We start from the raw sequence: 23,604 nt of genomic DNA, 5'->3' as shown, positions 1-23,604 counted from the left end.
CACCACTTAATCTCCAAAAATGAAAATAAAAAATGCTGTCAGGAAACTGTTAATGTTTCAGGCTTATGATGTGAAATGAATAATTTTTTTCCACTTACATCGCTGACGTGCATCATTATTTCATATGATTGTAATTCATATATTTCCATTCCCTGCCCATTTTGCTGTGAACTTTGATTCAGACTATTTCAAGTTGAGACACTGTACACTGTCCTATACTCTACGTTTATTTGTAGCCATTGGTCTGTAAACAGTACATGCAACTCTAATCAAGCCACACTGTACCCCACCTTCAGATCAAGATGAAATTCCATAAGAAATGTTTTCTGGTTTGCATCAGATGAAACCTGGAAAGTACCAAGTCAGAAGTTGCATGCAATTGTTGTGTTGTGGAATACACTGCCTGAAAGGGTGGTAGAAACAGATTCAGTAACTTCTGGAAATAATTGGATGTGTGCCTAAAAAAGAACATGTTACCAATGGGAAAAAGACAAGCTGGAGAGATATGATCCCTGCCTGCCCCGAGGTAGAGCTTTGGCTCCAAGGTCTGCATTGATTTGGTTGGCATTCCAAATGATTGTACATTGCATCCTGCCTGATGCTAGTGAAAGGAACTAGAAAACATTTGTTGCTTTCCTATAACGTTAACCTTTGTTGCATTAACCGAGTGTTAGAAAACACATCCTTTAGAAGCAAGGACATTTGCTTATAAATACTAGTCACAACATTCACTACTTAATGAAGATGAATTGAACATGAGTCACTTCTAAATGTACAAAACAATGCTGGTTTATGGGAAGTAAGCCATCAAAACTTCAATCTTTCTTATTCCAAATGCAATTAAATATACCTAGTACTATAAAAATTGATATAGATACAATCTATGTAGCCATTAATGGAAACTTGAGGTTTCAAAAAATTTTAAAAGACATTCTTCTACTTTCTAGTGCCAAGTAATTCATTCAAAGATTTACTTATGGGTTTGGTGCTGAAGGATTGGAGGGTAGCTCACGTTGTTCCATTGTTTAAAAAAGGCTCCAGAAGTAGCCCTGGAAATTATATGCCGGTGGACCTGATTTCAGAAATAGGTAAATTATTGGAAGGGGTTCTTAGAGATTGGATATTCTATTATTTGGATGGCCATTAATTTTCAAGGGAATGTGAGATCTGGAGTCTCGATGCATCTGAAGGAGCATAGGAACGAGGGCCTTAGTGCATTAATAATGTTTATTGTATTAAACAATGTACATATGCAATGAAATTCTTGCTTGTTGCAGCTGAACGGGTACCGTAAAAGATCTACAAAACCAACTAAAAAACAGCTACAATAGTATACTTAATTGAATTAAAAGATGATAAATGCCAAAAAATCATAAATACTCACAGTTATCCTGGTGAACTCGAGGGATCATAACTGAGGCTCAGGTGTGTTGGAGGAATTAAAACTCCACGAGTCAAATACAGAACCACCAGCATTTCTGAAAAATTTTGAGCTGCTTATTGAACTTTTATTTTAGTTAGCAAGACATAATAGCAGTAAAAATGCTGGAACATCACAGGCAAAACTCTGCCCAGCATTGAGAACATCTACAGAGAACGCTGCTGTCGGAGAGCAGCAGCCATCATAAAGGACCCACACCACCCAGCACACGCTCTGTTCTTGCTACTGCCATCAGGAAAGAGTTATAGATGCAACAAGACTCACACCACCAGGTTCAGGAACAGCTGCTACCCCTCCATTCAGACTCTCAACAACAAACTCAATCAGGGACTCATTTAAGGACTCATACTTGTGCACTTTATTGATTTTTAAAAATTCTCTCTGTATTGCACAGTTTGGTAACATTAGTTATCTACCTCACCCACAGAAAAGAAATCTCAGTGTTGTGTGTGATGTCATGAATGTACTCTGACAATAAATCTGAAATCTGAATCTAAGCTCTGTCATAGGAAGAGATCTCAGAAGGACATAGAAGACACAGGAAGGTCTACTTGTGGTTTCTTCACTGATTTTGGGAACCCATGCTCAACGACCATTCAAAATTGAGATGAAGTATCCAGGAGGACACTGGGCACCTTGAGTCTCCAGGATGGACACATCTGGTGGTTCTTTGCAAAAGTGGAAGAAGGAAAAAAAAAATCCTAAATGACCAACCCATCTACCTCATCAAATGCCACCTCTCCCAACTGTGGCAGATTTGACAGATCCCCCACGAAGGATGTCAGCCATTTCAGAACCTACAGAATTTGAGTGACAGCAAGCCATCCACAACCCCAAGGGACTCACTTAGAACACTTTAATGGAAAGAAAGTCATGCTGTGATTATGTTCCCAAAACTAAAAATACTTTCTGGGCAATTTAATTTGTGCCCTGAAAGAGGAAACATTCTGTTACTTTGGAGTCTAAACAGCATTGTATCATTCTGTAAAACTTTTAAGTGTAATGCTCTTTTACAAATAAATCCTCACAGTAATAAGTGCTGAGGTTATTATTGTTGACGATGCGGTGCACAGTGTGTTTTATAAAAAAAAAATTTGCAAATCCAATTGTCTCTTATGTTTCTGCAATGTTTCTCATTGCTAACTGCAGTCAGAGGAACTATAAATGAAATCACAGTTACAATTAAGTTGGGTCTCAAATTTAGAAAATCACAATAAATATTCATTGCTTAAATAATTGTACCATGAGCATCAGGACTAACTCTGTGCTGTGAGGACATGAACCACATGCTCTCTACCACCTGTAGTTTCTGAATGTTGAACTACACTATTTAACAGCCAGAATAACCTTTGACAATAACTTGGAAACTACATTAGTCTTTTTTCAATTGAGAGATTATCTTGTGACTCAATAAAAATATCATGGGATCTAAGAGAGTAAAATTCTTAGACCCACCTGGGTGAGTTTAAAGATTTGTTTTCCATGCACCTTTATTATTTTAACTGGAATGAAAACTTTCCCTTCCTAAAGAAGAAGTGTTCAGTTAATATCAGAATTATCTGAACCAGTGAATTATAAGAGAAAGTGTTGATAGATCAGCCATGATGCTATTGAATGGCCAAGCAGGTGCAAGAAGCTAAATGAAAATATTATTATTATTTTCATGAGCCATGCTATGATCATGGTATGTGCTTACACTAGGGACACTTGTATGTATCTGACACTTTATTTTCCATTGCGGCGAGTAGTTGCATTTTCCACCTGGAATATCCACGGAGTTCTTGTCGGTTTATGATCATTTAATTATTCATTCCCTTTAGCCCAGGGCTATGGAAAATGTACGAGCCAATAGGATTTGGTTTAGTTTGGCATCATGTTCAGCACAAACATTGTGGGTCGAAGGACATGTTCCTGTGCTGTACTGTTCTACATTCTCAATTATTACATTTATCTCTATCTCAACAATCAAATAGATCCACATACAAAATGTAATTCACTAATATTCCAGAAGAGAGATGGATATTTCTTTCCATCACCTTCAGTTAAACCTCAGTCAGGTTTAATTTGACTCAAATGCCAATACCACTTCCAGATTCCTTTAAGTCAAGTCAAGTTTATTGTCATCTGATTGTACAAGTACAACCCGAACCTGACAAAACCGCATTCTCTGGTCCTCAATGCAAAATATGCAGACACACAACCTGACATAACACACAAGTAATACATATGGAGGTCAAGTATTTTACCTATAAAATAAATATTATTTTGTACAAATGAGAGTCTCGGATGTTTAATGTGAGCAGTTCCTTTGGTTGTTCAGCATTCTCACTGCCTGTGGGAAGGAGCTGTTCCTCAGCCTGGTGGTGCTGGGTCTGATATTTCTGTATCTCTTCTCCGACAGGAACAGCTGAAAGATACCATGTGCAGAGTGGAAGGGGTCCTCAATGATTTTGCATTTTCTCTTCAGATCCCAGTAGATCACACTTATGGTGTGGGGTGGGGGGGGGTGGTAGGGAGATTCCAGTTATCCTCTCTGCCACTCTTATGGTGCTGTGGATTAACCTCTGATCCATTTCTCTGCAGTAACCATACCACACTGTGATGTAGCCAGCCAGGACACTCTCGATAGGGTCCTGCAGAACAGTGGTTTTCAAACTGCCCCACTAAAGTCCCTAGGCCATAAATGCTCTATGATTAGTAAGGGATTACTTAAGGTGGTATGTGAGTGGGAAAAATGTTGAGAACCAATTATTATTGAAATATTTTACTTGAGATAAAAATTGTCATTGGCCCATTTCCTTGGGAGTTATGAAATTGTGCTCATAACGAGTCAATTAGGTACGATTGAAACAGTGGTTTTCAAACTTTTTCTCTCCACTCACATACCACCTTATGTAATCCCTTACTAATTACAGAGACTTACGGCATAGGGAATACTTAAGGTAGAATTTGAGTTTGGGGGGCAGTTTGAAAACCACTGCTACAGAAGGTTGACATAATGGTGGCCAGTAGCCTTGCCCGCTTCAGTCATTTTAGGAAGTTCAGTCGTTGATGCGCCTTCCTAACAAGTGAAGAGATGTTGAGTCTCAACGATAGGTGACTAGTTAAGTAAGTGGTTCTTAACCTTTTTCTTTCCACTCACATACAATTTTAAGTAATTCCCGTGCCATTGGTGCTCTGTAATTAGTAAGTGATTGTTTAAGGTAGTATGTGAGGGGAAGGGAAGGTTGAGAATCACTGCTCTAGACCCAATTGTTACTGAAATATTTTGCTTGAGAAAAATTGTCATTGGCCCATTTCCTTTGGAGTTATGAAACCGTGCACACAAGTCAATTAGGTATGATTAAAACAGTGGTTTTCAAACTTTTGCTTACCATTCATGTACCACCTTAAGCAATCCCTTATTAATCACAGAGCACCTATGGCATAGGGAATACTTAAAGTGGTATGTGAGTGGAAAGAAAAAGATTGAGAACCACTGAGTTAAGTGAATTCCAAAAAACTTTGTGCTCTCCACTCTCTACTACTGAGTTGGTGATATGTAGTGGAGGGTGGTTGTTCCTGGTCCTGAAGTCCAGGATCATCTCCTTCATCTTGTCCACGTTGAGACTCAGGTTGTTACTCTCTCACCATTTCATGAGATTTTCCACCTCTTCTCTGTAGTGAGACTCATCGTTGTGGCTGATGAGGTCGACTACTGTCGTGTCATCTGCAAACTTGATGACACTGTTGGAGCTGGATCTCGTGATGCAGTTGTAGGTCAGGAGCATGAACTGGAGTGGGATGAGCACACAGACTGAAGGTGCGTCAGTGCTCACCATAACAGAGCTTGACATTCTGCTACTAACCCGGACAGACTGTGGTCTTTCCATTAGGAAGTCCAGGATCCAGTTACAGAGAGGGATGTTGAATCCCAGCGAGGACTGCTTCACCACCAGCCTCTGGGGAATGATCGTATTAAATGGCAAGCTGAAGTCAATGAACAACAGCTTATGTATGAGGCGCCGTTCTCCAGGACAGAGTGAAGGGACAAGGCTATAGCATTTTCCGTGGAATGGTTTCTTCAATAGGTGAATTAAAATGGATCCAGTGTCTCTAGGAGGTGTGCTTTAATGCATTCTATCACCAGACGCTTGAAGCAATTCATAATGGTGAAGGTCAGTGTCACAGGGTGGTGGTCATTGAGGCCTGCAATTGTCTCCCTCTTGGGTACTGGGATGATGATGGCTGTCTTGAACCCTACAGGAATGATGGACTGCTGCAGTGAGGTGTTGAAGATATCTATGTAGATCTCTGTCAGTTGGTCTGCGCAGTCCTTCAGTCCCGACCAGGTATGTTGTCTGGTCCCGCCACCTTGTGTAGGTTCTGCTCACTTCGGCTGCAGCTATGCAGGGGGCCTGTTTATCAGTGGGTCACAGAGCTTTCTTTGGTGTCATCCTGTTCTCCTCATCATAGTGAATAGAAGATGTTCAGTTTTTCTAGAAGGGAGGAGACATTGTGCTTAATTTGCAAGGTTGACTTGTGATCCTTTATAGCCACGATCCCTTGCTACATGCACCTCATGTCACCGGTGTCGCACAGCTCTCTGTGGATCTTCTGTGTGTACCCTTGCTTTACCTTCCAGATTGGATGGGAGAGTTCAGCCCTGGCTGATCTTAGTGCCATCCTACATCCTGTCTTGAAGGCAGCATCATGAGATTTTTGTTGGTATATAATAGTACAAGACATGTAATATTACACAAAATTGCCCTCTGCCTGCCATAAGGCAGACAAAAAGTCACCTGATGCTTCTGGCAGTATGAGAGAAAGATAAGCAAAAGAGACACACTGAGTGTCCGTGGATTCACCTCCAGTTCTCCTGCAGCCTCTGCAACCACACGGGCTCCTGTTCGATCTATTGGCAACCCAAACTCAAGATCCAAACCTCCGACACGACGGGAAGCCTTCAGTGCATGAGATCTTTTGCAAACCTTTATTGCCTTCTGATTCTGATTCTGCCCTCAACATCCTCTTGAGCTCCAATATCTGGTTCCTATGGGCCAGTCTCCAGCAGCCTGCAGCCCATGCGGGTGCCTTGACCGCAGACTGAGCCCCTTGTATATTAGTAATTGTTATTGGTAGTTGGTATTCTCTTTGTTAACTCCACACGGAGAGGAAATACAATGTGTGGATTTTAAGAGAACAAAATAATGACTTGCATTTGCATAACAGTGTGCAGATCCTCTGGATGACAACTTTTCTTTGACAGAGAAATGGATGGAGGGAACTCAGTGACCAAATTGTGGACAGCAAGGAGCCACTACAACATGATAAGAACCAGATAATCCATTTTCGTGACATTGGTTGTAATATATATAATAAAGAGAACGCAGAAGAACTGGCTAAACGAACCACCTTAATGTGGTTAAAATGAAAAAAAACCCCACAATTCTAAGAGATTGCCTCAGTCCTCCTGAAGATGTTTAGTTCTCGTCAGAAAGATGATCAGCTTTGGACTCTTCTCTCTGCAAGCTCTTGGCTTTGGTTTTGAGCTCAAATTTCTTGAATGGAATCGAACTCACTACTCTCCATCTGAAATTCAAATCACTCCCACTTGAACCACAGCTGAAAGCTGGTTAGGATTAGTGAGGTGAGAGCTCATCCTCTTATTATTTCATGTGTATCCATTTGCTGAGCTCAGACCATAATTCTTTATTCCATCTCCTGTTTCCCTTGCTAAGATCAGTTCTCTCTCAGCAGAATCATGCTTGGTGACTTCTTTTGTAACCACCAGGTAGTTTCTTTATCGTTAGAGCACTTAGCAGGCAAGTTCATGTTACTGCAACACCATGGCTCTGTGATCAGCTTTCTGCCTCAGAGTAAGAAAGTGCAAGGTTATGGCAGTCTTGGCAAAAGGTCTGCCTTGATTCTAAATTGGCAACTTGTCCACTGAATGAAGACATTCATTGTAGAGTCATATAGCATGGAAATGGGCTTTTGGACCTACTCTCTGTGCAGACTCAGGCCTAATCCTACAGTAATCCCATTTTATTTTATTTTAATGTCCCCATTAGCCTCTCCCAGACTCTACTAAATGATGGGTGCTGGGACATCTGACCAGTCTTTGAACACTAACATTAATTGATCTAACAACCATAGTAACCATGTGTGATGATGTTGTAGCCTGTCAGTCAGTGTTTCCACTGCTTAGCTTTAAGGGAAGAATATGAAAATAACAGGCAACTAAAAAAATGCACTTCTGATCATCTGACCCAAATTCATTGCCATAATATTTCAACTTCTTTTCGCATTGAATGTTTTGTTGTTTTGAGTCAGAAAGGCAATTGGGCTAAAGGTTGAAATTCAGACTAAGTTTATGAATAGTATAAACAACACGAATCTGAGAAGCTTCTGATCTCTGAAAAAGGGTCAGTGCAACAGACATGCATACTTCGCCATTCCACAACAGGCGACTGATGTTACCAGTCTCTGCGATATCCTGTTCAGATATTCTTAACTCTGGTTAACAATGGGTGCAGTTTTATTTTTGAAAAAAAAAGGCTTAAAATATAAGAAAATGTCCCTGTGAAGTTCAGGAGGAATACTGAAATGTTTCACCTGTACGATTAGAAGAATAGCTGTACTGATGAAAGGTCTGGTCCATTTGACTAAATTAACTTTGTTTCCCATGGAGTATTTGAACAAATTAAATGATGATTGAAATCTGGTACAATGATATATGATTCAACTAATCAAAACATTTTTGCCGTTCACATAATTAAAATATTTCAAACTGGCACTTTTGGCCTTTTTCTAAAATTTAAGTGTAGACATACACCATGGTAACAGGCCCTTTCAGCTCATGAGCCCATACCACCCGATTACACCCAATTGACCTACAGCCCCCAGTATGTCTTGAACTGTGGGAGGAAACTGGAGCCCCCAGAGAAAGCCCACGCAGACACGGGGAGAATGTACAAACGGTATGGGACAGCGCAGGATTCAAACCCCAGTCGTGATGACTGGCTCTATAAATGCATTGCACTAACTACTATGCCGACCATACCGCCCTGTTTTGACGAGGTGATGGCTTGCCCTTTCTGAACGGTAGGTTTTCGTCCACTGGTGATCAGGTTGCTCACAGAGGTTGGTGGTGGGAAAATGTGGATAACCATAAGTTGTTATAGGTATGAGATTCCAAAATTTCTGTCCATTATTACTTGAAGGTGACATTTCTTGGGATGGCTACTTGCTGTTGTGGGTACCCATTCACAGGAACAACTTCATATTTCATCTCATCCATGAAATCCCTTCATCTCCTGCCACGCTAACAATTCAATAGGCACTTATTTTCATGTCCTTAAAACAAGTTTACAATTGCTGATATAAAATAACACTTCTTCTACAAAGCTTCTTCATTTCCTTTCAGCTGTTAAAATAACTTGCATTAAGCTTTTCAGTCTGCATGAAATTTTGACTTTATACTTCACCCAAACCACCAGTGCCTCTGCTGTTCATGCTTTCATTAAACTTCTTAACAACTCCATGGCATGTATAGCTTGTGATTTTCTTAAACATGTCATGCAATGTTAATGTGATAACCTTTTCCAGCTGCTTTTTGCCCAGATCATTCTCTGACAGCTCTATCTTTTGACTAGGGAGCGCTCCTACATCAGCCATTTTGTAGCAACCTCGTTCATCTTTCCATCAAGATCTAAGATTGATAGTCAAATGTCAGATGAGAGCTCCCCAAGCTCCACCAGGTTTGTTTCTCCTTTGTTGTCTTGATTAGGACATTTTGAGACATATTGGCCTCACTATCAGCCAATAACATTGGTCACTATTATCTCTGGGAATCAATTTTGTATTCTAAATTCTGTATGTGGCAGTTGCAGATTCAAAGGTTAGCAGGTTGCGTTTAATTATTGTTGAACGAAAAGACGTTGAAGGAATTTTGCCTTTTTGAACATTTAATGAATTGAATGACTATTATCTCCGATAAATGTTGTGGAATATTTTGGTTAATCAGTATTCCTAAATGGGGTGCATTTGATAGCTTCTCATTTCCAGTGGCTTTTCAAGACTTGCTTCCCTTGCTCCATTTGGATCCATGTTCACAGTTCTGACTTCCCATTAAATATTTTTGATCATCGTGTCCATCGCTCCCGGCCTGAGAATGACATGGGGCACACAGCAGCCCAGATGAACCATGGGGAGTGCTCTTTCTGCAACAACCTTGAATAAAATGTACCATTATTAAGTAGTTGGACTGTGACATGATAATTGTCATTCTTTAGACAATCTCAATACAAGTGGTCAAAATTCTTCCTTTCAGATGATATCAGCAAAATAGTCATTGAGTATAAAAAATTGTTTGTCAGCCACCTTTTGAATCAATGAAATTGTTGACTTTGAGACTTCTATCCCCATAGTCCAATATTTCAGATTCAGATTGTATTTCAGGATTTGCATGTCATTTTAGACATTTTTGTTTCGATTTACTGAGCAACCTGTTATGTTTTTAGAATGTATGCATTTTCTAAGTAAAGCCAAATTGTTAAAGTTTCAACAGATCATTAAATTACATTCGGTTTTACAATGAAGTAAATGTGAAATAATGGTGCTATGTTCTTTCTATCATTTATAAATATTAAGTCTCTTCAATCTGAGGCATCTGCAAGCTCACACCAAGACACAAGAGCAACTTCTCCGTGAACTACTCTTTGCAGACGATGCCGCTTTAGTTGCCCATTCAGAGCCAGCTCTTCAGCGCTTGACGTCCTGTTTTGCGGAAACTGCCAACATGCTTGGCCTGGAAGTCAGCCTGAAGAAAACGGAGGTCCTCCATCAGCCAGCTCCCCACCATGACTACCAGCCCCCCCCACATCTCCATCGGGCACACAAAAGTCAAAACGGTCAACCAGTTTATCTATCTCGGCTGCACCATTTCATTGGATGCAAGGATCGACAACGAGATAGACAACAGACTCGCCAAGGCAAATAGCGCCTTTGGAAGACTACACAAAAGAGTCTGGAAAAACCACCAACTGAAAAACCTCACAAAGATTAGCGTAGACAGAGCCGTTGTCATACCCACACTCCTGTTCGGCTCCGAATCATGGGTCCTCTACCGGCATCACCTACGGCTCCTAGAACGCTTCCACCAGCGTTGTCTCCGCTCCATCCTCAACATTCATTGGAGCGACTTCATCCCTAACATCGAAGTACTCGAGATGACAGAGGCCGACAGCATCGAATCCACGCTGCTGAAGATCCAACTGCACTGGGTAGGTCACGTCTCCAGAATGGAGGACCATCGCCTTCCCACGATCGTGTCATATGGCGAGCTCTCCACTGGCCACCGTGACAGAGGTGCACCAAAGAAGAGGTACAAGGACTGCCTAAAGAAATCTCTTGGTGCCTGCCACATTGGGCTGATATCGCCTCAAACCGTGCATCTTGGCACCTCACAGTTCGGTGGGCAGCAACCTCCTTTGAAGAAGACCGCAGAGCCCACCTCACTGACAAAAGACAAAGGAGGAAAAACCCAGCACCCAACCCCAACCAACCAATTTTCCCCTGCAACCGTGTCTGCCTGTCCCACATCGGACTCGTCAGCCACAAACGAGCCTGCAGCTGACGTGGACATTTACCCCTCCATAAATCTTCGTCCGCGAAGCCAAGCCAAAGAAGAAATATTTTTATTAAGTTTAACATAGAAGCATATATAATAAATGATGATTACTTAATGAATCAATTATATACAAGTAAATGCAGAGAGAAAAAAAATGGGTAAATAAAAAATTGCATAACTACATTAATAGTTACTTATAATAACAGTCTAGTAATAAACATAATGTAGGCAACCATGTCAGACCCATTATTAGACTGTTATATTAAAATAATAAAGATAAAAAAGAAAAGAAATTCAAAACTAATGGACTAAACTAATCCAATCTGTCCCCTCCCTCTAATCAAGCTTACTTTTTTTTAATAAAAAAATTGGTATTGACATGGAATCATTGGACAACCCCCAGAGAACCAACAAAGAATTATTGGAACGTATAATTATTGATTCTTCCAATTATTAAAAAATTCTAAGAATGGGCCACATAATTTAATAAATTGAAACTTTCAATCTTTAATATTACATCTGATTTTCTCTAAACTTGAATTGGACATTACATCATATACCCACGTTCTAAAACTGAAGCTCTCGTCAGTATAGTTTGATGCATTTAATTAAGTAGTCTTTTCTGTGTAAGATGAAGAATCAGCTTTTACACAGGCAGTAAAACAAGTCTTGGATGCTGTAATATCCTAGTGATTTGAGGAGTACCAGGCTGATACTGAAGATTAGAGATTGACAGGAAATGGTTCAGTCTGTAGACGATGATAGTTGGTCACATGTGCAGTCTGCCCAGTTGCTGAGATTACTGTGGGATCACTGGGGCAACTCATCATATTTTCTTCCCACCTCATTATTAAAAAAAACACCATGAAGCATGTATTTTCTCTGCCCACAGGCCTGCTGTTCGAAATTTATATTCATCGTTTAGTAAACCCGATCTGCTGAAAACATCTTCAGAAAATAAAACTGTGAAAACAGGCCCTGGAGAAAGAAGTATTTTCAAGTAAGTCAGATTGGTAAAAGGGAATTTGAAGCTTTGTTTTGATGTTACAATAGATTGAGATTTGGCAAGTCTCACAAAGCAAATGTTATGTGAGATTTTTGCACAGTGGCTAAAGATACAAAGTGTATTTTTCTCGGCCATCCTTCAGAAACCTGGGTGTTCACAACACCATATATTTGGGACTATATATATTAAAATGCATAAATTAATAAAGGGAATGATGAATAAAAGGAGGTTAGTACATTGTGGGTTTAACTACATTGAAGGTCCTCTTGTTGTTTCAAATTCTCAGATTCCACAAAGTTAATTGAAAGTTTTTGCATTCCAATTACCCACTTTATAGACCAGTCCAAAGTAGGGATATTCCTGAGATTTTATTTCTGCTAAATGTAGTGTGAGCTCAAATGTAGCTTTAAATATGAAGATTAAGATCTGTTGCCATAAGATTTCCGTTTATAGATTTAGCCCTTGCAAAATCCTAACATTATTTTAGCCTTCACAGGTTGAATTTCCTTTTTTTTTAACCCTATTTTGTTTAATGTCAACCGGTTGGTGCTTTAAATTCATTACCTTTACTAACCATGAACAAAACCATGATTTCTATTATCATTGATCATTTACAAGGATTCAATTGATCACACCAGCTGGTTTGGCAGAGTATGATGTTTTAGGGCTGCTATGTTGGACACTAAAGTTGACTGAAATGATCAATGATTATTAAGAAAAAGGGAACATTTTGATCAAACTTTACTTCAATTCCCCCTGCAACAATGGGCTACAGCAGCATTTATTTCATCTTGTATTCATAAGTGTGAGTTCTTAGACAATGCATGGATGAAGGAAAAGGTTCTTTACTTTAAAGTTGATGTGACCAGCACATGAGGCATGCCATGAGGCTGCAAGTCTCCATTACAGATTTTACATGCTGCAGTCTCCTGCTCTTTGTCAGCCCCTGCTGGCCATCAAGTATAATCAAATGGGAACTATAATCCTTAAGGCATTGCTTGTTGCATTGCAACCATGATCACTATCAGTACAGCATTTACTTGTTTTTCAGAGATCTGGACTAATGATTCAGAGCCTTGAGTTTACAGGGCAGTTGGAGAATTTGGGGAATCTAAATTCAGTTAATGAAATAAATGTGGAATAAATAACTACAAATGGTGCAGTTGTAGCAATGGGATTGTTGGAAAACTCTCCTGGTCCACCAATGTAGTTCAGACACAGAATTCTCCCCATCTGTGACTTCGACCAACTGCTCTTCAAAATTAATGAGCAATTTTCTCAATGGCGAGCTTTTTGATGATGTCCATGTCATGGTGATGAATTATTAATTAAACCTTGCCTTGTAATAAAGTACTTAAGAACATAAGAAATTGGAGCAGGTGTCAGCCATCTGGCCCGCCGAGCCTGCTTTGCCATTCATGAGATCATGGCTGATCTGATGATAGGCTCATCTCCACCTGCCTTTTCACTATATCTCTTAATTCCCCTACTTTGTAAAAATCCAACCTTGTCTTAAATATGTATTTAATGAGGTAACAAATTCCACAGATTCACTACCCTCTGGCAAAAGCAATTGCTCCTCATCTCCATCATAAATCTATTACCCTAAATCTTGATGCTATGTCCCCTAATTCTGGTCTCCCCCACCATTGGAAACATCTACATCTTTCATAATTTTATACATTTCAATAAGATCCCCTCTCATTCTTCTAAATTCCAGTGAGTACAGTTCCAGATGACTCAATCTATCCTTATAAGATAACCCCCTCATCTCAGGAATCAATCTGGTTTACCTTCTCTGACCTGCCTTCTTGAGACCAGAACTGCAGTACTCCAGATGCAGTCTCACCAATACATTGTACATTTTCAGTATACCTCCCTGCTCCTAAATTCAATCCATCTAGAAATGAAGGCCAACATTTCATTTGCCTTCTTGGTAGCCTGCTGCAAACCAATCTTTTGCGATTCATGCACAAGCACTCCCAGGTCCTTCTATATGGCAGCATGCTGCAACCGCTTGTCATTTAAATAATACCCTGATATTCCATTTTTCCTTCCAAAGTGGATGTCACATTTATCAATATTGTACTCTATCTGCCAGACCCTTGCTCATTCATGTAACCTATCATACATCAGTAGATCAAACATAAAGAAAATTAAATATCTATTTTCATGTTTTCAGTAATTTAAATATGACACAAATAATAGTGCAAACTACCTCTTTTTTAAGGTTGTTGAGGACAGGAATTTGGGAATGAAGGAGGAGGTTGGTGGAAACCTGTGCCAACAATAGTGAAGCTACGAAAGAGGAACAGTGGGGCAGGTAGAACATGAATAACAATAGCACAGAGTAGGATTAAAGAAGCTGATCTATGGGTGAATCAGGCTTTAAACAATGTGGAGCTAAAGAAACAAATGGGGAGAGCACTGGGGAAATCAATCCTGGACCGAAGATGTGAATGATAGTTTCGCTGATGGCAAGAGAGAGTTTGAAATTAGTGAACTTGGCAGAAGGCCAAATATGAAGCTGAATAATTATATTAGAGTTGATTAGTGCACTGTTTACATATCATTGGGTTCAAGATGGAAAGATGGCACAGGAGGATGATGCAATTTTTTGGCATGGTGAACTTGGAAGTATTCAACCTTTTCCAGTGTCTCTTGCACAATTTCAGAACAGGAAGATAAGGCCATTGACAGTTGTCCGGACAAAATTGGTGAGCCAGAGATAAAGATGAGGGTGTATTTTGGGAAGCTGACCCTCATGTTAATGAAATAAATGTGGAATACATATAAAAAGAGAAGGTGAGATGAGAGGAGGCAGAGGTACAGGAATACTTTATCCTGTTGAGATTAAAATGAATGACTTTCCACATTGAGATTATTTTGCATTGAGGCCAGTGAATAGTTATACCTCATGGGTGCATAGTTGACACAATAACTATGCTGCCCACTTCAGTCAAGGGAGCTTTCATTTACTATTAGAACAATTAAATCATTAGTTTTAAGTTGGGGCAGTCCAGTTAGCACAGTGGTTAGAGCAACGTTGTTACAGTGCCAGCAATAGGGACCAGGGTATGAATCCCACGCTGTCTGTAAGGAGTTTGTATGTTCTCCCAGGGGGCTCTGATTTCCTCCCACCGTTCAAAAACATACCGGGGTTTGTAGGTTAATTGGATGCAAATGGGCAGCACATGGGATGAAAGGGTCTGTTACCGTGCAGTATGTCTGAATTTATAAATTTAAATCAATCTACCTTCCCCAGCGTCACCAGCTATTTGTTACCAGCTACTTAATGACAATGCATCTTGAACTTGGTCTTTTTCTCAGGGCTGAGCGGATTCCTATTAGGGATAAACCAGTTCTGAAAAACTATGAGTAAGTTTTGGGTGAGGAATGGATATTTTGTGCGTATAAACTGCATCGTTTTGTAATTTGTCTCTTCTGAAACAGGTATTAAATGTGGGAGTGATATTTTATTGTAGGCCTGCACAAGATGAAGCAAAGTTGGGACATTTGAACAGACCCTATTCTAACTAATCAACTTGGGTTGGCTGATTCCTTGTACCTAAAACAAGTATCAATTTCTACATTGCAAAAAATTAAAAACATGATTAATTTTTAATAATTAACCTCTGTAATTAAGCCGATTGCATTGTTGCAATTCATTGGTAATTGGTGCTTTCCTAAGAGACCAGCCTGCTCCATCAATGTATAAATGTGCTTACTTTCCAAGTGACTGGCCTATAATAAATGGATTATTTAATCAAGAACTGTGCAATGGTGGTTGGGTCATGGTGAGTGTGTGACACTGATTGTCATTATGTTTGGAAATTGAGTGATATTTTCTTTCCTGTGAATTTTGACCTTGATTGACTGGCTTTTCCCGGCTGTTTGTACACAAAGGGAAATAAAGTGCTTTGATGGAAGTGGTATTGATGTTTGATGCAAAAAAGTGTGCTTTCTCTTGGAAAGGTTTAATTTCTCTAACTGCATGTTTGGTGTAGTGGGGTGTGGAATTTCAGTTTCGAACTTTAACTAAGATCTGTGTGCTAGAATGGTCTTGGGGGGTCTCTTGAGTAATAGCAGCTATTACTCTTTCAGAAATCGCTTTTTAGAAAATCTTGTTGCATCACAAAAAGAGAGGAAATATTCTTCCAAGTCCCTGGACAGAACCTCTGAGGGTAAGTCGTGACTTCTGCTGACATCATTTATTCATGCTGTGGTAACCTGACGTAAATCACTTTGAAATAGATCGGTTTAACTGACGTCAATAGTAGGGAGAATGTTGGGATCTAGTATTATTTAGGAAGTGAGAATGCTTCGGAAAATAACAATAGGGACAAGGCAGCATCCCTTTGGATTTAAGAAAAAGAAATTTCCGACAAATCTGTTCGCTTTCTTGATTTTGTAGTGAACAGGAGTCGTTCAGGGAAACTAGTGGATGTGTGTTTGAATATTCGATAGGTCCCACACAAGAGATACTTCTGCCACATTGCTTTCATAACTGCTTCTACTACCTCCCCTGGCAACGTGCTCCAGGCACCTACCATCCATCGTCTCAAGTTAACAAAAAAACTTGCCTCACAAATCTCCTATAAATGTCAAAGCTATGCCCTCCAATATTTGATATTTCTACTTTGGAGAAAAAGACTTGACTATCCATTCTATCATTGGCTCTCATAATTCCTCAGCCTCTGAAGCTGCAGAAAGACAATCCAACCATTCATTGTTTGCTAATGCCCTTAACTCGAAGTGACATCTTGGTGCACCTCTTCTTAATTTTATCTAAAATTTCCACATCCTTCCCACAATATGGAGATCACAACTGCACGCAATGTAGCCTTGTTCCCTCTTTACGTCAATGCTTCTCAGGGTCCTGCCATTTAATGCATACTTTCCACTTGCATTTGACCTCCAAAAATGCAACATTTATTGTAATTTAGACAGTACGGTAACAGGCCATTTCGGCCCATGAGTCTGTGCCGTCAATTTATACCCAATTAACCTACAACCCCGGTATGTTTCAAATGGTGGGAGGAAACTGGAGTCCCCGGGGAAAACCCACACAGACACGGGGAGAATGTACAAACTCCTTACAGGCAGCACAGGGTTCGAATCCCAGTTCCGATCATTGGTGTCGTGAAGGCATTGTGCTGACCGCTATACCAACTGTGCTGCCCAGATTTATTAAAGGAGTGATTTCAGTCTGGGTTAAAATCCATCTCCCATTTCTCATCCCATATTTTGAACTGACCTACATCCTGCTGTACCTTTGATGACTTCCCACACCATAAACGATTCCTTGAAATTTTGTGTCATCTGCAACTTGCTAATCGGACCACCCACCTGTTGATATGCATTACAAACTGCAGAGCCTGCAGCGTGATCCTTATGGAACACCACTGGTCACAGATGCCCTATCAGAATGTCTTCTATGAGCAAACCAATTTTGGATCCTATTTGCCAACTCAATACTGATCCTAGGTCACTTGATCTCTGGATCATTCTACCATGAGGTATCTCGTTAAAAAGTGCATCTAACTACCACCCACTGCCCTACCCTTTTTTAATTGAATGAGAATGAGAATGAGAATGAATCAAGTTACCTCTCTGTCAAGCCTTCAGCTCCTCCTGCTTCCCTCGGTATCCTGGGATAGATTCCATCAGGCCTGAGGACCCACCATCTTAATGTTTTTCAAGACATCCAACAATTCCTCCTCAATAATATTGCCCTCCCTAAACTCACCCTCATCCATGCCTTCCTTGGTGAATACTGATGCAAAGTTCTCATTAAGGGTCTAACCAACCTCTGAAGCTTTGTGCAAAAATTCCTTCCTTTGTGTTTCTGTGGGTCTACCCTTCCCTCACTATCTTTTTGTTCCCTACATAATCTAAAATGTTTTAAGATTCCTTAATCCTACTTGTCAAGGCCAATTCACAACGTCTTTAAGCTCGCCCAACTTCTTCTTTATGTTCTTTCCTGATTGATGATTGGTTAATGAAAAAAGAGTAAATGGATCACTTTTGGCTCAGGAGGCTGTGATTAGCGGGCTGCAGTGGCAATCAGTGCTGGGGCCCCAGTTATTCACAATCTTTATCCATAATACTGGACAACAAATTTTCTCAAAAGGTCAGCTTCCTGAAAAGAAAATTGGGTAATTATTACAGACAACTTCAAGCTGAACACAAAGATAATTTCAGATTTGCTGTATTATGTAGGAATTTGGAGAAACATAAAATTAACTTACATTAAATTTAGCAGGTTTAATGATGCTAACAGATTGAGTAAGTTCAACTGATCTAAAAATGCCACTAATTTTATTTTGTACTCGGATCTGATACCTCTCGTGTCAGTGTCCAACAATAGTCGGCCAGCATTGATGGATTCCGGTTCCCCTGAAACCGCTTTTCCATTGTCGCAATGTCCTGTTGAAACCTTTCACCATGTTCGGCAAAGGCTGCACCAAGATCAGCAGGGAAGAGGTCCAAGTGGGAATGAAGAAAATGAATTTTCAGTAACATGTTGCACTTCATAGTTTTGTATAGTTGAAGTTGATTTAACAGAAAATCACAAAAATACGTTAAATCTAAAAAAACGGTATGTGATAGGAAATTTTGGAAGTGATTTTCACGATCAGCAGCCCAAAATCATAAAATAAACCCAAAGGTGTTCAGGAAGAAAAATCTTCATTGTCGAGTATAATTGTGCTAAGAGACCAAGTGTAATATATTCAAGTCTGTTATCAGCTTTGTATTATTAGCCATGTGGATAATGCTTCAACCGATATAAGCAGTTTAGATGTATGGGGAAGGATGTTCAATGGAATATAAAGTGTGAAAAAGTGAGAGATTGAAAAGTGCTGTTGTTCTGAGGAACTTGAGTGCCCTTGTAGTCTAACCACTGAAAATTAACATGAAACTACAAGGAGCAATTGAGAAGGCAAATGACTTTGATTGCAGGGGGAAGTCATTACAAGATTAAATATATGTTATTGGAGTTATATATGGCCCTGATGTAACAGTACCTGGAATACTGTGTCGAGGCTGATCTCTACCAAAGCAAAGATTTACTTTCTAAATGAATACTTTGCTTCAGTATTCACAAGAGAAAAGGACCTTGATCAGGGTGAGGTTGGAAGAGACCAGGTTTGTGTGCTGGACAATGTGGAGATTAAGGAAAACAAAATGTTGGATCTTGTTAAAAACATCAAGATTGATAAGTCCCTGGAGCTGGACGTGATATACTCCAGGTTGCTGAGGGAAGTGAGGGAACAGATAGCTGGAGCAGTAGCTGTGATCTTTGAATCCACTTTGGCCACAGGGAAAGTGCCAGAGGATTGGAGAATGGCAAGTATAGTACTGTAGGCGACCATTACAAAGAAACACATGCACACACTGTGGCAGGTTATTAGGGCTGGAAAGGCTGCTTTTAAACTGTTCAAATTCCCACCATTATTGCGATTGACGGAAAATCCATATGAATAACAACAGCGGGCGGGAACATCCATGCATTTGAATGCCCTTCTTCCCCAGCCTGCTTCTGCTGAGTTAGCTGGGCAGTTTGACCAATGCCATTTTAGGGCTGTTGGTCTGATGCTGCCCCAGCTTCTACCCCTGCCGGTTTGTTGTCCTGGGAGTCGCTTTAGCGAACTCTGTCCGCGTCTGCTGCCGCGCAATGTGCTGGCCCAATCTCTGCAATTGCGGGCCGCCACAGTACCCTTATTTTAAAAAAGGTAGTAGAGAGAATCCTGAGAATTATGGACTGGTGAGTCTTACATCAATGGTGTGCAAACTATTTGGAGAGGATTGATAGGATATGGAGAATTAGAGTCTACTCAAGGACAGTCAACATGGCTTTGTGAAGGGAAGGTCGTGCCTCATGAGCCTAATTGAGTTTTTTGAGGAGGTAACAAAAGAAATTGATGAGAATAGAGCAGTAGATGTGTTTTATATGGATTTTTAGCAAGGCATTTGACAAGGTTTCCCCATGAGAGATTCACTCAGAAAGTCTTGAGGCATGGGATCCATGGAACCTTGGCTGTGTGGATTTTTAAAAAAAAAATGGCTTGCAGGTAGAAAGCAGAGAGTAGTCTTGGAAGGGAAGTATTCTACCTGGAGGTTATTAACTAGTGGAGTACTGCAAGGATCTGTTCTGGGACTCCTGCTCTTTGTGATTTTTATAAATGACCAGGATGAAGAGGCAGAAGAATTGGTCAATAAGTTTGCAGATGATACAAAGGTTGGAGGAGTTGTGGATGGAGCTGAAGGTTGTTGAAGGTTACAAGAGGATATAGACAGGATGCAGAGTTGGGCAAAGAAGTGGCAGATGGAGTTCAATGTAGATAAGTGAGAGGTAATGCATTTTGGTAGGACAAACCTGAAGGCTGAATGCAGGGTTAATGGTCGTTCACTTAGGGGTGTGGACAAACAAAGGCATATTGGAGTCCACATCCCTACATCCCCCAAGGTCACCACCCAGGTTGATAGGTTAGTTAAGAATGCCTATGGGATGCTGGGCTTCATTAATAGGGGGATTGAGTTTAAGAGCAGAGAGATCTCTGGTGAGGCCATACTTAGAGCATTGTGTTCTGTTCTGGTCACCTCATTATAGGAAGAATGTGGAAGCTATGGAGAAGATTTACCAGGATGTTACCTGGATTGGAATATAAGTCTTATAAGGTTAGCAGAGCTGGGACACTTTTCTTTGGAGTGTAGAAGGATGAAAGGAGACTTGATAGAGGTCTACAAGATTATGAGAGGCATATAGATAGGGTAGTCAGCCAGCACCTGTTTCCCAGGGCAGGATTAGCAGACACCAGAGGACATATTTGTACCAAGGGAAGGAGGGAAGGTCAGGGGGTTGTGGGTGCCTGGAATGCCTTGCCAGGGATGGTGGTGCAAGCAGAAACATTAGGGACATTTAAGAGACTGAGCAGGCAAATGGATGGAAGAAAAATAGAGGGTTATGGGGTAGAGAAGGTTTAGTAATTTTTTTTAAGGGATATATGGGTCGGCACAACATCGAGGGCCAATGGGCCTCTATTGTGCTGTAATGTTCTATGTGCTGTAGGGTTAAAATACTTATGAAACTGAAAACACTTCTGTTAATAAGATCTATTTTACCAGGGTCTAATAATGAGCTACCAAGTGTAAAGGTCCATGAAAGAGGATATTAAGGAGTATACTGAGATTGCCTGGCTAAATAAAATAGTGCAGAAACTCTATGAGCAAAGAGCTGAGAATTCAGAGAGGAAACAGCAACGTCACTATCAAGGTTCTGCCACATATTGATGTGATGGCCAATTAAACTATGAATGGTGATTGACACTGGGAACATATGGGATCTTCTAACAAGTGTAGATGACCCATCTGTTGCAGCTCTACACACAGTCCCTTCACAACCCTGTGAAACCGTGCGTTTCGGGGGCATATTGCAAGTTGTTTTTCAGCCACAGCCCAAAAGTACTAATGCCATTGTAGATCCCAGCGGGGGACTGATTTGCACCTGAAGAATAACAAGTCCGCAGAAGTGACCAATGGCAAGAAACATAAAGGCATCTCTTCAACTGCTTTGTCTTTCAGATGCCCCAAATGAAAATCTACCCAGGTACTCCAGATACCAACATCTGCAGTCTCTCAAGTGCTTCCAAGTTATTAATATTGAGATAATATTGCAGTATGAACCTAAATAACTTCGAAATTTAGCTAAGTAATGTCAATTAAAGCCAACTGCTGTATTACCTTCCTACAGCAGTTAACATACCTGAAAAGAAAGGGGGACAGTAACATACTGGTTAATTTACTGACACAAGTTGATGTCCCACTGTGACAGCTGAGAAATTTAAACTTGGGCAATTTGATGAGAGTTGGAATGAAAACAATACCTAGTCTCAGTGGGCGGCACTGTTGGTGAAGCGGATATCGCAACACTGTTATAGCGACAGCGACTGGGACCTGGATTTGAATCCCACGATGTAAGGAGTTTGTACATTCTCCCCGTGTCTGCATGGGTTTCTTCCAAGGGCTTCTATTTCCTCCTACTGTTCAAAACGTACCAGAAGTTGTTGGTTAATTGGGTGTAATTGGGTGGCATAGGCTTGTGGGCCAAAGCGACCTGTTACCATGCCGTATGTCTAGATTTAGAATATTTTTTTAAATTAAAATTTAGTAGCAAGCATTAAATCTCACCCCATTCACTTATAGCCTTCAGGGAAGGAAATCTGCCTGATGATCACTTGGCATTAGATTCTTCCATGATGTGGAATCTTAACTGCTTCCTTAATTTGGGTATTAATGATAGGGACGAATTATTTGCCAGCATTATCCACAGCCTGTGAACAAATGAGTGAACAAAATTAGATCATGTGTGCATTGAGAGTTTATATCTGCCAAGTGCCAACTTAATTCTTCTAGACCAAGAAAGTTTCACTTAGTGTTATAGCTCTGCTAACTTGTCTATTGCATAGATTTTTAGCTGCAAAATTCCATTAGTCATAAAGCCCAATTATTTTCAGGATTTTGGAGTTGAGATCCAATGAAGTCGTTTGGATATGGATCAGAATAGGTATTGTGGTGAGGACAAACCACTCAACCCACAGCAAGTACAATCAGGTGGGGACTCTGGACCTGTTCCTTGACAGACAAGGCCTCTCTCAGTATTGCAGAAGAAGACTTCATATGCAATGGGACAGTCTGCTTCCACAGAATGACATGTGCCACTCACAAGAGACCTACATACAACTCATAAAATCATCCAGACATGTGTAGCATTCTAAAGATGCAACACTCTGTGCCCAAATAACCCACGCACTGAAATGAACTCAAGTGACCTTTTTGAAAACTGAATAAAACACTCAATTTTTCCAATTAAATGTCTCACAAGGTTCAAATAAAACCTACCATGAAAATGAACTGCTAGTCTTCTGTTTTTACTTATTTTATATCATGAGTGTGGAGATGTGATTAATTCTGCGATTGTCAATGAAGCTGCAAAATGTAGCAAGTACAGAAATATGTGTCTCTCTATCTTTAAAAACTCCCACCCATGAGAAGCTGTGAAGTTTAATCACAAGAATGAGGTTATTATAAAATTTGTGCTCATCAAGTAAGTAGGAATAAATAGGACCGTTAACACAGAAGAATTGTCCTGTCAGGAGGTCTTTTTGTCCTCTCATATTTGTTTCATTGGCAAAGGATTTTGCTTTTAATCAAAAATATGTCTGTTCATGTATTAAAGGGTTCCAAGATTCTGATTTTGTTTATTGTCATTCCAAGGATTTTCACCTTTACACAGTTTAAAGGAATTGTTCAGTGCCTTTCTCTTACACCATCAGAGGAACTCTTGGTCAATATCAAATTCTCCAATTTTGTATAGCTCATGTGTTTTTTTTAATATCAGCCTGCATCATTTTCTTGGGAGATCTTCCCTTCAGGGCTTCCAGTCTGTCACATGCCAGCTCGGCCCAAGCTCCCTGCCCCAAGTCCCCAACCAGGTCTGCTCTGGCAGGCTCACAATGCGTCAAGCAGCATCAGTGAGAGAAG

General features: G+C 40.3%; 1 protein-coding gene across 7 annotated transcripts in view; it reads left to right on the top strand.

Annotated features, from left to right (window-relative positions):
• fhod1 (formin homology 2 domain containing 1) overlaps nucleotides 1–23,604 on the top strand; it is a 276,370-nt gene that overhangs the window by 215,655 nt on the left and 37,111 nt on the right. For 4 of the 7 annotated variants that reach the window (XM_069901429.1, XM_069901425.1, XM_069901424.1 and 1 more), the window contains 4 exons: nucleotides 9,079–9,183; nucleotides 11,947–12,054; nucleotides 15,391–15,438; nucleotides 16,165–16,244. In XM_069901429.1, coding sequence (XP_069757530.1) covers nucleotides 9,079–9,183; nucleotides 11,947–12,054; nucleotides 15,391–15,438; nucleotides 16,165–16,244 — 341 coding nt within the window. The remainder of the gene's footprint in view (nucleotides 1–9,078; nucleotides 9,184–11,946; nucleotides 12,055–15,390; nucleotides 15,439–16,164; nucleotides 16,245–23,604) is intronic. The other 3 variants (XM_069901427.1, XM_069901426.1, XM_069901428.1) reach the window with 2 other exon arrangements.

Source organism: Narcine bancroftii, chromosome 10, assembly GCF_036971445.1.
Source record: "Narcine bancroftii isolate sNarBan1 chromosome 10, sNarBan1.hap1, whole genome shotgun sequence".
NCBI classification, from domain to species: Eukaryota; Metazoa; Chordata; class Chondrichthyes; order Torpediniformes; family Narcinidae; genus Narcine; species Narcine bancroftii.
Note: the sequence above shows the minus strand (reverse complement) of the source record. Positions and strands in the feature narration are given on the sequence as shown.